This window comes from Astatotilapia calliptera, chromosome 14 (genome assembly GCF_900246225.1).
Source record: "Astatotilapia calliptera chromosome 14, fAstCal1.2, whole genome shotgun sequence".
NCBI classification, from domain to species: Eukaryota; Metazoa; Chordata; class Actinopteri; order Cichliformes; family Cichlidae; genus Astatotilapia; species Astatotilapia calliptera.
The window spans coordinates 11,248,052-11,263,775 of NC_039315.1; the positions used below are offsets into that span (position 1 = coordinate 11,248,052).

At 41.6% G+C, this 15,724-nt stretch overlaps 1 protein-coding gene across 14 annotated transcripts in view; it reads right to left on the reverse strand.

Annotated features, from left to right (window-relative positions):
• The window catches only part of synrg (synergin, gamma), a 42,381-nt gene that overhangs the window by 19,759 nt on the left and 6,898 nt on the right, over positions 1–15,724 (reverse strand). For 5 of the 14 annotated variants that reach the window (XM_026191401.1, XM_026191398.1, XM_026191395.1 and 2 more), the window contains exons 3-15: positions 14,424–14,560; positions 13,851–13,978; positions 11,060–11,165; positions 10,845–10,956; positions 9,821–10,234; positions 7,784–8,062; positions 6,507–6,587; positions 6,189–6,385; positions 4,957–5,214; positions 4,747–4,883; positions 2,891–3,015; positions 2,445–2,507; positions 44–1,003 (exon numbers count right to left, since the gene is read on the reverse strand). In XM_026191401.1, coding sequence (XP_026047186.1) covers positions 44–1,003; positions 2,445–2,507; positions 2,891–3,015; positions 4,747–4,883; positions 4,957–5,214; positions 6,189–6,385; positions 6,507–6,587; positions 7,784–8,062; positions 9,821–10,234; positions 10,845–10,956; positions 11,060–11,165; positions 13,851–13,978; positions 14,424–14,560 — 2,997 coding nt within the window. The remainder of the gene's footprint in view (positions 1–43; positions 1,004–2,444; positions 2,508–2,890; positions 3,016–4,746; positions 4,884–4,956; positions 5,215–6,188; positions 6,386–6,506; positions 6,588–7,783; positions 8,063–9,820; positions 10,235–10,844; positions 10,957–11,059; positions 11,166–13,850; positions 13,979–14,423; positions 14,561–15,724) is intronic. The other 9 variants (XM_026191397.1, XM_026191393.1, XM_026191406.1 and 6 more) reach the window with 7 other exon arrangements.

Here is a 15,724-nt window from a genome sequence, read left to right on the forward strand (position 1 = left end):
CACTGCACGGAGCCTCACCAGAGCAAACGCACAAGTTCCTCACCTGTAGCAGGGGGCTGGTGGGAAGAGAGACCCGGCAAATCCAGAGAGCTGTCTGACATCACGTGCTTCAGGTCTCCTCCCATGTCCGACAGCTTCATGTCCAGCTGCACTGACAGCGCGTCCTCAGAGTCGTCCTTTCCCACGCTGCTCCCGCCGATGGACGGGAGGTCGAGGGACTTTACAGATGCAGAGTCTTCCTTGGCCTGTTTGAACGCGGCCACCTTGTCACCCAGAGTCTTTTCAGAAGCACCGAGTGCTGTGCAGAACTTCGAGGACTGAAATTCGGCAAAGTCGTCGTTGTCGCTCTTGAGTGACGAGAAGGAGCCGGCGCCGCTCTCCTTGGTGTCATCGTAGGCGAGGCCTCCTTCCAGAGAAAGTTGTTTGAATATGTCATATTTGTCAGAGCTCTGCTGAGACCGCTGCTGTGTGGAGGTTTCCCCTTGAACACCCGCGCTGCTCTCGCCTTTAGGCTCTCCACCAGAGCTGCCAAATGCCATGAAGTCTGCAAAGTCATCCTGAGGTGCTGAGGCAGCTCCTCCTGCGGCTGAAGCTTGAGTGGAGTCAGAAGAGGAGCCAAAGAGGGCAAAATCCCCAAACTCATCTGCCCCTCCTCCCGGAGGTTTTACTCCACCTGGCAGGAGGACAAGAGAGGGGGGCACAGACACAGAAGGGAATGTGCTGGGTTTTGTCTCAGTGGGGGCAGGAACAGAGGGCGCTATAGAAGAGAAAAGGTCCAGGTCAGCCATATTGAGAGGATTTTTGGGCTGAGAAAGAGACACTGCTGGCTGTTGCTGGGGAAGCTGCTGTAGTGACTGAGAGTTTGGAAAAGCAGAGGGGAAGGAAGGTTGAAAGAGCTTGGCTTGATCTGGAGGGTCTAGTGGAGAGACGCTGTCGGCTGTTTTAAAGTCTGTGAAGCCATCATCGACTGTGCCGACAGACTTGAAATCTGCAAATCCTTCTCCTGTAAACCAAAGAGAAGAATTTAAGATTAGTAAAAAAACAACAGAGAGATATAAAGGGGCCAAAAGGTCTCAGCTGCAACAGCTACCATTCAGTTATTTTACAATCCTAAAAGAGAGAGGAATGGTGCATTAGTTACTCCTTTGCTCCACTGGTGAACTTTGGGCTGCAGTGTGCAAAGAAGATCATACATCACTGCACAAAAAGCTCTCCATACACTATCACTCAAAAGTTTAGGGCTGGGGTTTTTTTTAAAGAAATGCACACTTCTTTTCATTAAATATATAATTAAAAAAAGTAATACTTCCTACATCATATAACTTTTAATGGAATTTCTACAAAATGAATCCTCAATCAACTTTACTTTACTAAAAACAAATGTGCTTTTCTTTCAAATGACCCCAAACTAATGAGAGACGGTGCATGTACATCGACACTACCACGCAAGGAACTGTTGATTATAGTCATTCTGCAAAAATTACCATCCAACACGTCATTTTTGTCTACAATATCCAATATCTTCCAGGGAAGTAGACGAGGCCAAATGGTTTCCAGTGTAATTTCTGTATTTTAGGTTTATATTTTATAGCATCAAATATCTTTAGGCAATGATAGTTTACACCTGAGTTTAGTGGCTGTGTTTATCACAGACTTTTATGCAAATGTCTGAAGTTTTCTGATGAGAGAGTCTGAACCTGACAGAAAATGCTATTTATGACAAAACAGCTTAGAAAAAGACAGATATGACTTGTTATCAGGAAACAATATTACATCTACAGAATCCTGATGAAGTTGTTAGCTAAAAGTAAAAAAGCTAGAACAAACTATTATCATTTTCTGCAGATAACTGTGATGGGTATTTATAGCAGTGGGAAAACTTTTGCCTCTTTTTTACAAAAACCACACAGAAAAAAGTCAGAATAAATTCTCAAGTTTTCAGCAGTTGTTAATCCTGTGGAGTAACGTATGCATGCTGAAATAGAGAATCTGTTCACACCGCTGGTGTACGGTGGAAGAGCGATAACTAATGGGCTCATTAAAGAGATGGAGCCTGACAATGCCAAAGAAAGGTCACTGCAAAGCATGACTTACTGGAGTTGTAAGAGGTGTCCCCATCGGAAACTGTTCTAATGAAACAGGGATGGGAAACACAGTGGGTATCAACGCTGCAGGCTTGCAATACAAGACACAGTGTAAACATGGCTCTGTGGTAGTGTGGTGACCTGACAGCTTTGTCCAAGTTATAATACACAGTTTAATTAGAGAACATAAAAAGAAACCATTTGTTTCCTGGGGATGATGTGATGTTCATAAAGTTCATCTCTTAGTTCTCTACGTCACTGCCTAAAGAGGTCAAAAAGCAAGGATGTGCTAATATGTACATTAGGTGAACGTGTGTTGTTTTTTTTCCACAGAGAGATCGAGATGTGTGGGTCTCTTACCGACTGATTTCTTCTCCGCGGGTTGTTCGAGTTGTCTGAATACACTGTATTTGTCTCCAATATCTGGATCAGAGCAAATAAAGAAGAATTGGTAACTATAAAGAGCAATATGAAAGAAATTTACTCTCCCTGTATCGTTCAAGGGCCAAAACTTAGTTTGTGAACTGAACGTGTCCTTATGTAAGCTGCTTTAACCTTCAGGGATCAATTTCGTATTTTAGATGTAATAAAAGGGCTCGACATGATGAAATACCTGGAAATGTCATGTTATCACTTTCTGCTTTTAATGAATCCTTGCCAGTTATCTACACAGGAAGGAACGGAACGTGCTGTTCCCCATGCTGCTGTGATGATAATATTGTTTCCTTCTCTGACTGACTTTATGTTTTGGTCCCAGTATGTACCCCCAAGAGGACTAACACTATTACATGAGGTATCCAACGTACCTGAGGCAGGGGGTGTAGGCTCTGCAGGCTGATCCACAGACAGCTGCTTGAACACGGCGTACTTATCAGAAGATGTAACGGAGGCGGAGGAGGAACCAGACACTGGAGTCAGCAAGGCAGGCGTGCTGCAGGGACACAAAAGCGAATCATCAGACATCATGATGGGCGAAGTTCAAAGGTAAAGTTTAATCCCTATAAGCTGCCTGAGCTGAACGTTTGCCCTGGGTTCACAATTTGGAGAGAAACAGCTTCTTTTTTTTTTTCTTTTGTTACAAGCTCTTTGTGTCCTTTCATCCATTAAGGCCACTGAACAGGCAGAAGGTAGCTCTGCTTAGGAATAAAAATACACGCCCACTGTCTCACATCCAGCTCACCAACAAAAGTATTTATATCTTGTTTTACTAATTCGGACAAAATGTACTGGACTGCATGTTAGCAGCACATGTTTAGAATGCCTCAAAGAACAAGCAGCTGATCCAAGCAGAGTGTAAATAAGTAATCCGTGGCCTGTTGTAACACTAGAGCAACATTACTTTTAAATAGCTCTGTTATATTAAAAAAATATAGTGATATACCAGTTTTTAAAAATTGCCAAATATTGGTACTGGTCTTAAAAATCCTATATTGATTTAGGTCTAAAAAAAAGATTTTGATAATACTTCTTTTACTGTCTCTTAATATTCAGGCTATTCAGTAGCGAGATAGTTTTGTTTAGCGTGAGACGTGAACACCTTCCAGCCCCTTTGATACATGTTAATTACCACTTTATATTTAATTTAATTTAGAGGGTTTGTGCTGTCCTGCACCCACTGAAGACTCCAGGACGTTAACAGTCCAACCTGAGATGCATGATCAACCACTGAAACCCAAAACATATTTTTACACCTCAGTTTTTTGCACAGACTGGTTTATTTGCGAGCTTAAGAGCTGCTGCTGACAGACTTCAGTCAACTGATGAAAGAGCCAGTCCAAGAAAGTGGCTTCAGTCTTCTCAACACAACAGAAAACTAACCAGCATAATCCCAAAATGCCAAACTATTCCTGAAAGTGAAGGATGCTTTAATACAGGCCAAAAGCAAGAAATATGATGACCATTATGCCTGATCATATGCTAAAACAGACAAATCAGGGGCTTAGGGAAATTGTTAAACTCAGTGAATATTAGTTTCCTCAAAGCGCTTTTTCTGTAAGACATCCGACAGTAAGTTATGGATGCCAGTTCAGGCTGGCAGCCCAATATGAGCTGTTCAGCCTCTCATTTAATTAGAAAGCAATCTCAGTCTGCGGGGAATTCTTGTTACATTGATGAAACCGTCAGGACTGGATTTTTTCAGTTGCGAAATAGGAGAGAATCATAAAACGCCTATGCCACTTAGATTTCAGATACTTTAATTCTGCTTTCTCTTTGTCTTTCAGTGGATAATTGCCTTTCAGCTTCCTCTCACTGAAGGCACGGTTGCTCCAGAAAGGCTCGGAAAGAAGTAATATAAAGAAACGAGCTTATCTACTGTCCACTGAAATGAATTCATTAGTAGATGACCCAAACTCATTCCTATTCAGAGGAGGTTATTACAAGATATTGAAACAGTGCCTCTGACTGTAAGACAGACAATGAGAAGTACAAATATTATGCAGGATGAGTCAGCTATAAATAATCATCTAGGGCTGAATATTTGATGCTCATCTCTGCAAATATTTACAGCACAGAGAGCAAAAGGAGAGAGAGCTAGAATAAGAAATACCCAATCTTATTTAATGTAGCTTATAATTAGGGTCACATAAGCTCTTAAAATGCTCCTAATTATACAAGCCTGGAAAAAAAGGCAGACTCACTGTCTTCATCAACAAGCCTGTACCTGTTTTGGTGCTGTGGTGCAATGGTAGTAGGGAAGCTTCCTCCCGATTCCCCCTGAAAGTCAGAGAAAGCTTGGTCTCCTCCTGCCTTTGGAGCTTCCTGGAAGTCCTGGAAGTCATCGTCATCGGCTTTGGTTCCCTACGCAAACATCATGTTGGAGAGTGAAGTGAGTGAGGTGATCGACAGCAGGAAAATAAGAAACTGAGCATACCTGTGATACCTGTGCTGGAGGGAAACTGGCAATGAAATTTGTGTTTGTGGGTGGCTGAGCCGGTGCTGCCGGTGTCATAGGCATGACTGGTGGCGGGGCTGCTGTGGGCATGGCCATGGAGACCGGGGGCTGGGTCATCATGGGCTGCTGGTGCTGAGGCATGACAGGGGCCATGGCCATAGCCAGAGCCGGCAGGTTCGGCACGGGAGGAGAAGGAAATTGGCCGAGGATTTCCACGTTCATTGCCGGGAGGCCACTCTGAAAGTAAGGACACGACAAACAATATTCAAGCGAAGCAGGTCCCCCTGAGCTCAGCTGTTGTGCAAAAGCATATTAAAACATGATGAAATCTTTGTCCTGCAGCTGCAAATATAATCAAAGCAGTCTTCAACAAACGCTTTGTGTGCAATGTTTGTCAAAGCAGTGATGCCCAGCGTTTTTGGAATCTACCTTAACTTTCTAAAAAATGGAGTTATGTATCTGTGACTGCAAAAAAGCCTCAGGTTGAAAGCCACAGATAAGGTGAAGAAGTGAGTGAGAGTAACGGAGTCAGTTTGAGTCTTTCCATGAGGACTGTTGACAATGACAAATACAAAACAAAGCCTGTAAGATGTTTCAAAGTTTCATTTGGCTGCATTTTTTTCTTTCTTTGGGGGGGGGGGTTAATGCGTTAAATCACGAAAGGTATCAGGGCACACGGATCATTGTGAACCTATATAATTTAAAGCCCTTCTGTATTCACTGAACGTGGCCAAGGACTAACGTTTATATATAAATTATTCAACACAATCCTTTTGAACAGATGTCACCAGCAGACTCAAACTTTCTTCCACCTCACAAGAGAATGCACCTTGTTTTGCTTGTGTTTTAAGCTTCTTGAAGATTTACATCACCAAAGGTGTCTTATTATTCCTCGCATGGAAGCGGAGGCATGCAGTGTTTCGTGAGCTGCCTGAAGATTTGCATCCTCCCAGGGGTGGTGGTGACAGGCCCGGGCTGAGAGTGATAAGAAGCCTCCTGCCAAACTTGGTTGATGGGGACTCAGCCATATATTGGACTTATAACGCTTCACAGGCCGCGGGCTGAGTCACAGCACCGCTTCTTTTCTCTCCGTTTTGAACTAAGCCCAGCTAATTTCAGTGAGGAGTTTATGGCGAGGCTCTGCGGAAGCTGTGGGAGATGATTAGTGGAGTTGTTCTAAGTGGATAATTTGTTTTGACTTCAGTGATTACCTGCGCCACCCCAATTAGTGCAAGTACAGTGTAAAGTTCCTCCTTGGTCAGCATGCCAGGTGTTGTGCGGTTGGCTGATGCCCAGATTTGCCCGAGTGCTTCCCTGGGAAGACCTGATGACATTAATATCGGGTAGAGTTTGGCTGTGTCTATCCCTGCCGGAGTCATGGTGATTTCAAGAACCTTCTTGAACATTTCTGGGAAAAGAAAAACAAAACATTTTTGCAATTCGTGTCATTTCTTTCCGCAAAACACACAGCGATGTTGAATATCGTCGTCTGAACATTAAACTGGATGTTTTTGAGAGTAAACGTTTACCTGGGACGAGGCTGTCGTTGTAAACCCAGGCGGGCAGCATGGTCTGAATGTGCTCTTGTTGTGGATACACACCAACACCTGCTGTCAGAAGCACAAGCACACATATACACACACACACAGACACACAATTAGCTGTTGAAGCAAAAGTCTTGTCCAGGCTTACGATCTGCCAAGTCTCTTGGCAGCTGAGCCCTGCTCATATCGAACTCGACAAAATTATACACCTGATGTCTGGAAGGCTCGGTGCAGATGTAACGCTCCCCTGCACTGAATCACAAACGCCCTGCCACATCAGACATCTATAAATCAGTCTGTGAGTCATTTCCAGCTTCAAGGAGAGAGGAGAGAGGCAATTGCCTTGTAAGAAAAACTAACTAAAAATATAATTTAACTGCTGACATTGACCTAAATTATTCTTTTCTAGAAAACAGACAACCAGACATTTCAGTAAACTGCTATGGCTCGTTTCGAGTCCCTGACACTGTCTGCAAGGCAGGTGTTTACTCAGACACCCACTTTGCACATAATACTTCCATCAGTCTTGAGCAGTTAAATGAATCTTATTACAAATCTCCCCTGGTCCCCGTGATGAGCCGCAATATTTCCCCTGATGACGCGGAGGACACGGACACAGACAAACAAATAACAGCACAAAGGAGTAGCAGAGTAGCATGCACAATCAGCCTTGGATTATGTTGGGCCCCAGTGGCACCTGCCAATCCATGCGCATCCCTGTTAAACCAAAGCAGTCAGCATGCGCCAGAGGTCGTTCTCTGAGAGGGTGTTACACAGTGAGTGAACAGACGGCGGCTTATTTAGTCAGCAGGTATCACCCAAGGACCTTGACAGACACAGTCCATTTCCACAGTCTGTGCAGGGAGCAGTGACATAAGAGAGCCCCGCTAACAAGACAGAGGTATAAAGCAGGAAGAAATAGGAGCAGAGATTTAGGAGACGATGGAGAGACACAAGGAAGGGCACCTCAAAGACATCGTCACCTCAGCAGCGAAGAAAACATCAACTTGATTTCATTTAACAGCACGCAGGCTACAACAGTAGGATGCCCAGTCCAGGATCTAGCATAAATCAATTATAACCCAAAGAGATAGAGGAGATTAAACTGCCAGAAGAGGGATACAATTATTTTGTCAGGGTTAGAAAGAATGAAAATATTTCTCAAGGACAGAAAGAGAACTACCACCCTGATTGTTTGTTAATGCTGCAAAGCAAGAGAGAAGCAGCAGCTATGAAGTCCAGTGAACGGGTACTTCTCTCACCACTGTCACTACTGGTTTGAGGAGATGTGCCAGCAGCTGATGGGGGGAGTTTGGGCGCTGGTACCGGGGCCTCTGGTGGCTTTTCTGTGACGAAGACAGAGCTCAAGTCCTCGGTGGCCGCGGCCCAGTTCCTCGCTTTAGTACTGGGCTGAAACTGGGCTGAAACTTTAGCTCTAGGAGTCATTTCAGTCAAACTCTGCTTGGACTTAAAGCTAACCTGCGCAGTCTTATCAGCTGTGAGATCACAGGAGGAGAACAGCTTCTCTTCCAGGGATGGGCCTAGAGGGGTGGATGAGGAACAAGCTTCTTTAACACATACTAGCAACAATGCACATTTAACGCATCTATTTATAGGCTCAATTTGCAAATGAAATTAGGGATGCTTTAGTAGATTTATGTTATAACTTAAAGATTTGTATTTGAGATCTGATATGCAAGATAAGACTGAAGCAGTCAGTAGCAGTTATAAAAGGTTGATAATCATGGTTCAGGCGTCTTGTAGCATTATTGTGCTCCTTTCCTGTAGCTGTTTTCAAACATGAACAGCTGACAATTTTGGAATACTTTCCACAGTTTTCCTTTTCTGCATGTAGCATACGGCAGGAAATAGTCCACCTCAAAAGCATTCGCACTACTAAACCACTACTGTGCTTTAGGTATGGGAGCCGTTGGGTAGATCATGCAGGTGGCAGGACACATAACTACTTAACAGGCATTAACTGAACTTAACTATTTGCAACCCAGTGCAATCCAACATCAACTAACTAATATCTGGGCCAACTTTGTTTGTCAATGTATTCTCACATGCACACTCAGAATGGGTATGATGAATGCATGCATGCACACATGATTCCCTACTGCACTTATAACAAGCTGCAGTAACATGCCAAAATGTGCAGCAATACACCAACAAAGGCAGGGGAAAACATGCCTGCACAATTTTGAATACTGATTTTAACATTTAAATTCAATTAGTCTTTGCAAATGTTTTAGAAAGCAGGAATTCAATCAGCATGTCTTCTAAGAATTAAGGACAGTTTCTGGTGACTAAGACTGAACAGAAATGTAACTTTTGTTCCTCTAGAGAACTCCACAGGGCTTCTTTAAGAAGCTTTAAGGAGATTTGCCCAAAAACCACACAAAATCCCACATACAAAAGCACACTAACAAATTCAGTGACAGATCTTTTTCTTGAGCTGATAACAGCAGGCACTTTAACCATTATTACCCAAAGTACAGCCTTTCTCAAGGGGTACCAATATATTCTTCTTTTTAACCAAACCTTTCTTTAGAAATTGCGTAAGAAGCCAAGTATCAGCTATTATTTAGTGTTATTTGTTGGAAATAAGATTAAAAAAAGCAAATGAGATCATTTGTAAACAGCCCCCTAAACAGAAATGTTACCTGACTGAATTTCAACAAAGACACTGCAAGGTAAATTCCTCAGGTCTCTTAATATCAGAGGCAATCTATCCATCAGCCATCTAATCTGCTTATTCCAGATGCTAAACAATTAGGTCAGAGATGTCTCAGAGAATCAAGGATGACACTGGACGGAGGGTTGCTGAATTGCTCTGGACAGAAGGTGATCTCTGCACCCTGTCATTCACAGTCTGAGACTGAAAGCTGTCACAGAGCAGCTGCTCATCCCAGAGATTACAGGGCAAATGACAAATGACATGACAGTCCTCTACCAGTGCACAAATCATAAATTCACTATCAAAAGGAAACGCAACTACTGCATGGGGAAAAACCTACTGAGAAACAGTCATTTTCAACAGTATTCCTTATTTATTATGCATCCTTGTTTACCCTTTAGTGTTGAGTACTGAGGTCATCTGCTGGTCTAGCTAGATGCATGCTCTCACACATTAATGCAGGTCAAAACGAACCCATCATCCAGGGTTACCAGTAAAAGCATTCAGCATCAGTGATAAAAGAATCACTAATGTAAAAAATTCCTCCAAACTAGGTGGAAAAAAGGGCAAATTAGAGGGATGGGAGGGGGAGGTGTGAACAAAGCAAGAGAAGAGTTACCTTGAAATGCAGACTGGGTGCTGGTGCTGACAGCAGAGTGTTGGGTGTCAGTGTGAATGGACACAGAAGAGGGGAGGGATTGTGAGGGTGGAAAAGTCGATTGGACTTGCGACTGAGAGGAGAGGTGGAAGTTGGCAGAAGGGAAAGTGTTTACAGGTCCCTGAACAAAGTCACTAAACTCGTCATCGTCCTCAGAGAAACCTATGTTGGGGGCAGAGGATGAAGGCTGGGCCTGAGAGGAGAACCCAAAGCTGGAGGGAGTGGTGGTGAAGGAGGAAGAGGATGAGGAGGGGGGCAAAGGGAACGACGTGGGGGTATCGACGGGGCCCTGAAAGTCACTAAAGTCATCATTATCCTCAGACATAGCTGGGGGAAGGGAGGGAGCAGTGACAGACGGGTGTGATGGCGATGAGTCTGCAAAAATGAAGAAATAATGATGATGGCACAGCACATGACAAACACACTACAATGGAAGATGATTTCGGAGCTGCACAGTGCAAGAGTGAGATAATGACTTTTTGTGCAAGAGCAGAAATTGTAGATCTACAAACTGAAGAACACTTAACTTATATTCAGATTTACTACATGTCGTTTAGATGGATTTCTGATAATTCACTTTCAAAACCGCAACATTTGTACAGATTCCAACAGCTGAAGCAGAAGTCTGCACCCAGGAGAAACTGATAAATCTATAAGGAGCCTTGAGATGATTGATGCAGGTTATAGTATTACAGAAATGAAACTTATACTCAAAAGTGTCCTTGAACAGATCTCAAACTGGCAACATGGAGCAGCAAGTTAATACTGCTAGGTTTCATAGTTTAGAAAGGTCGGGAAGCACTGCACAAGATGCGGTGTATTTGTTAAATGCATCTCCAAAATTTCCTCAAATACACAGGGGTGAGTTAAGTAAAGAATATTATACAGTGGTCTGGTGAACCAGCAATCACTCAGTTATTATAAGGTTTTTTTTAACGCAAGAAGCTTTAGCAGAAAACACTTTTAACTCCAAGTGCTAAGGTACCTGGCTTCTGGGTCTGAGATGATGGAGTGGGGTGCATCTTTGCATCTCTGCTGAAACCGTCCAGGTTGCCTTTGATTGCCTCCAAGGCATCATCGCGGCTCTTCTCCCCCGTCTGAGCGCAGCACAATTGGGTATCGAGAGTCCAGAGGGTCAGTAAAACGAGCAGTGGACATGCCAGGAAAAACAAGCAGAACGAGATGTGGAGAGAGGCTCACCTTGGGTTTGACACTGCTGAGCAGCCTCAGCTTCTGTTTCTGCTCCTCAAATTGTCTTCTTTTCCTGTCTTCCTCCAGCATTTTCTGCTGCTGCTCCAGACGTTTTCTAAAGGGCAAGAAGAGTACAGCATAATACATATGACTCTTAAGAAGGATGAGCGCAAAGGAAGCTTGTTAAAACGGCAGCTGAAGGTTCGTGTTGTCTGATGGAAGTTTGTAAAAACATTTCAACATTTCTCAGTTCATTCGGTTCATTCTGCGGTTTACTTATCTTATTATAGCTAGACTTACATTTTATCACTTTAACCATTTTACATATAAACTTGTGGATTAAGTATTTCTCTGCATTTTTGCCTGAGAGGAGAAAGAAGGGAAACGCAAATCCAAACCTATAATTACAAATTTATGCTCTTAAAAAAATAGCACAAATAATATTTAAATTCCTAAGCAACGGCCTTGAAGTAAAGCCGAAACTCTTCACTTTATACACTTTAATCATCTCTTGAGTTATTGCGATGGTGTACAGAGGCAAAATTGTGAAAACTGTGTCATTTTTATATTTTAGTATTGAGATACAATGGGCAGATTTAACTGACAGAAAATGATGAAAATAAAACAACTTACTAAAAAAGAGAAGGAGGATCTATAAAAAAATAATAATGATTTATTTATGTTAATGGAGAAGAGGACCAGAAAGCTATCAGATCAGGGGTCAGCTAAGAGCAGCAGCCCAGGTGCTTAAACTGATTCAGTGTGTTAGTTTTTGTTCTGGAAAATAATCTTAAAAGGATCAAAATCCACAAGACACATTAGCCGTGTGGTCTGTGAGGCTGTACTTGGACACAGTGCTCCATTAAGATAAGCAATAAAGGCCAACCTGACATATTGCACGTTTTTTCCTGACAACAAAAATGAGATCAATGTTGCTGTGATTTGGCGCTACATACAGTCGTGTGAAAAAGTCCTTGCCCCCCTTCCTGAATTCCAAATTTTTGTCTTAAATCTTTCAGATTATCAAACAAATTTAAATATTCGATAAAGATCACGCAAGTAAACATAAAATGCAGCTTCTAAATGAAGGTGTTTATTATTAAGGGGAAAACAACCAAACCCTACAGCTCTGTCAGAAAAAGTGACTGCCACTGCCTTGTTAAATCATGAATTAACTGTGATAAGCTCTCTTATCCGATGCTGTGGCTTGACCTTAAAAAGGCGGTTCATGCTTGAAAACCCTCCAATGGGGCTGAATTACAGCAAGTCTGCAAAGATGAGTGGGTCAAAATTCTTTCACAGGGCTGTAAAAGACTCACTGCCAGTTATCGCAAATGCTTGATTGCAGTTGTTGCTATTAACGCTGGCCCAACCAGTTATAAGGTTTAGGGGGTAATAATTTTTTCACACATGGCCATGGAGGTCTGGATTTTTTCTCCCTTTAATAATAAACACCTTCATTTAGAGACTGCATTTTGTGTTTACGTGCATGATCTTTATATTTCAATTTGTTTGATGATCTGAAACATTTAAGTATCCAAAAAAAAAAAAAAAGGACATCAGAAAGGGAGCAACCACTTTTTGACACGACTATAAATAAAATTGAATTGAAAATGAATTTATTTGAATGTATAAAGATGAAGCCAACATGCTGATTTTTATTTGGTATTAACATGTTAATATCCTGTATTGTGTATTTATTTTAGTGAGACAAGATTATTTGCATGTTTGACTGCTGCTCCCCCCCGGTTGCCCCCCTCCTCTCTCTACTACTCTCTTGCTTCATATTCTTCTTCTCCTTCACACTCTCACATGCACTAATTAGCACTACATACAGTACAGCTGAGGCAGCTGGGAATGTCATCAGCTTTACAGGTGTTTGGACAAATTTAAACTGTGCCCTGATGGCCTTTAATGCAAAGTTCATCAACTGATTACAAGTCATCATGACGGGTACATGAATCTGTGAACCAAATGTCATGGCAGTCCAACCAAGAGTTTTTGTGACATTTCATTTAAAACCACAAATGTCAACTTGTCAACGGGACCATCTAGGTTATTAGGACTCATCCACTGAGGACCAACAGTGACCGCACAATCTACAGTTTGGGGCTAAAATAGTACTTGTGAGACATAAAACAAGGATTCACTTGGTTCCTTTAAATGTAACGTGCAGACATCGCATTTGAAGATGCATCAATCTCTCAAGTGTACAGTCACACAAATCTAAACATTTAGAAATCAAAAAATAAATAAGTAAATTAAAGTGCAGGGAAAAGTGTGGTTTCTTTTGCAGTGCTCAAAGAAGCATTTAGACACTTTACTCCAGTAAAATAAGCAACAACACATGATTAAAACCCAACCCAGTATCCATATTCTTTAAGATGTTTGGAGTGCTGCTGTGCTGTGAGAAGATGTGGAAGAAGTCCATTTTTCAAGAGCTTTAAAAATCACCTAACTTTATGTTGTCAGCTTTGTGATAATGAATTTTCCAGCTAATCCAAGAGGCTTTACAGGGTTAGTGGGTTAGGGTTTGGGGGATTATACGTCCTAAAAAGTAGCAGAATGCTCTCAGATGGTAAACTCAGATCTTTCAGTGTATTTGGGGGAAAAATTACCTAATTTGGACACTAAGGCTCTATTAAAAAGTATAAGAAGTAACCAGAAACTGAAGTTGACAGAAAATTTGAATGTGTTAAAGGGAAGTTTATTTTCCACTGCACTGTTTTTTAAGCTAGCTGCTTACTTAAACTTGATCTACACAAAGAGGAATTATAATGGAGGTGTAAAGATGACTTACTGGTGCTCTTCAGCCATCTGTTTCTGCATGTCAGCCGTGTACTGGGGTCCTGCTGGTCTCATACCCATAAACTGTGGCTGACCCAAGAACTGCATCCCAGGGGTCTGCATCCCAATCGCCATTCCACCCTGTTAGACCCCCACCCCCCCAAAAAAACATGCAACAAACTATTTAGCATTCCTGCTCCGCTCGTGTGATTATCAAATGCTTTAACCAAGGGAAAGCAAAATGTTAATGGATTAAAGTCTTGTTAAACATCACCAGGCAACAATAAATTCCTGTTAATGTGCTGGTGTTTAAAACTGTTTGTGGAGAGATTAACATGGAAGCAAATGAGTTCAAGAGGAGCTGTAAAGCCAGCCTTCCACATGAGTGAAATCAGTTAAATCAATACAGCAGTGTTTCACTACTATGTATGCACCAAATGCAGCCAAATTAGCAAGTTCACTCAAAATACTACAAGAGAATAAATAAATACATAAATAAATCCTCAGGGAAATATTAATTTGACCCCCTCCCAAAAAACATATGCAAACACAGAACCAAGCACAACATATAAGAAATAGCGCTGACCTGCATAGGGATGGCACCTGGGGGCATCTGGCCTCCAAAGTTCATTCCCATCATGCCCTGCATGTTAGGCTGCATGACAGGAACCATGGGGAAGCCCTGCTGTTGCTGCTGCTGCTGTTGCTGCATGGGTACCATGCCTGCAGAAACACACAAACTCTGTTATCACATACTGTAGACATGGTTAAAATATTCTATATGTAACATGTTTATCATGCTTTGCTGAATTTATTGAGTTTCTTTTACTCTCTTTTATTGTATTACATTCAAATTTTTACATTGCATTTTTTCCTGGTACCATACTGAGATGCAGTTTCCATTGTTACTGTTTTGTATTTATTTTAATGGTTTTATTAACTGACAGCCTTGATTCTTACTCAGTGCGATTCATGTGAAGTTGATTTGGCTACTTTTTTTTGATTCACGGGTCTTGTAAAATCAATTTTTACAAGCCTTCTAGTAGTTTTTCTTCATATTACTCTCTTGCCAACAGAGAATCTTCACCAGCTGATTGCACTGACAGTTTTACTGCCTGGAGCAAGGCCTGTAAGACCGGAGAAGCTACATAGAAAACAGTAGATTTGGAGGTCTTCCCGCAATCATCATGGGGAATGTGAGGCGTCCGCAAAATAATATGGAGTCTGATTTATCGAGCTCTTCTTTTTTTTTTTTTCTTTTTTTTTTTAATCTGAGCTCCTTATTTAGTGTAATTTTTTTAATAATACAAATGAGTGCTTGGATTTATTGGCTGCTGAAACACAGTAACTTCCCAACTTTTGGTATAAATGAAGTTCTTTGTTTCTTTATAATAATTTATTACAAGTTTAATAAGTTAATCTGTTTTTTCCTATTAATTTTTTCTTCCCGTTTTACATTCAGTTTTTACAGGGGATTCTTCTGTGTTTTTAAAAATGTACTTTTTGAGCTTCCATTTAACTGAGCACCTTTCCTTTGTGTAAATTTTTCCTTATTGAGCTCATTTTGGTCATGTTTTATTTTATTAAGCTACACTGTTATAGGCTGCGTTTAAAGTTTTTACAGCTATAATGAAGAATTTACAAACTATTGGGAGAAATAAAATGTATTTACTTACTTATCTTAGTTTAAGTTATCAAGAAAAAGAGAAAACAAAAGCCTCCAGAGGCTGGTCATAATTCAGTATTGCAAATCCATTACCATTTCTTCCGACAGCTGGAAAAAGACACAGGCTTTGCAACAGCCAAATCTGTTTCTCTGGTGACTACTGTGACAACTTGGAGCAAAACAAGAGGATTGGGGGAAGAAAAATTGGAAAAGTGTGTGTT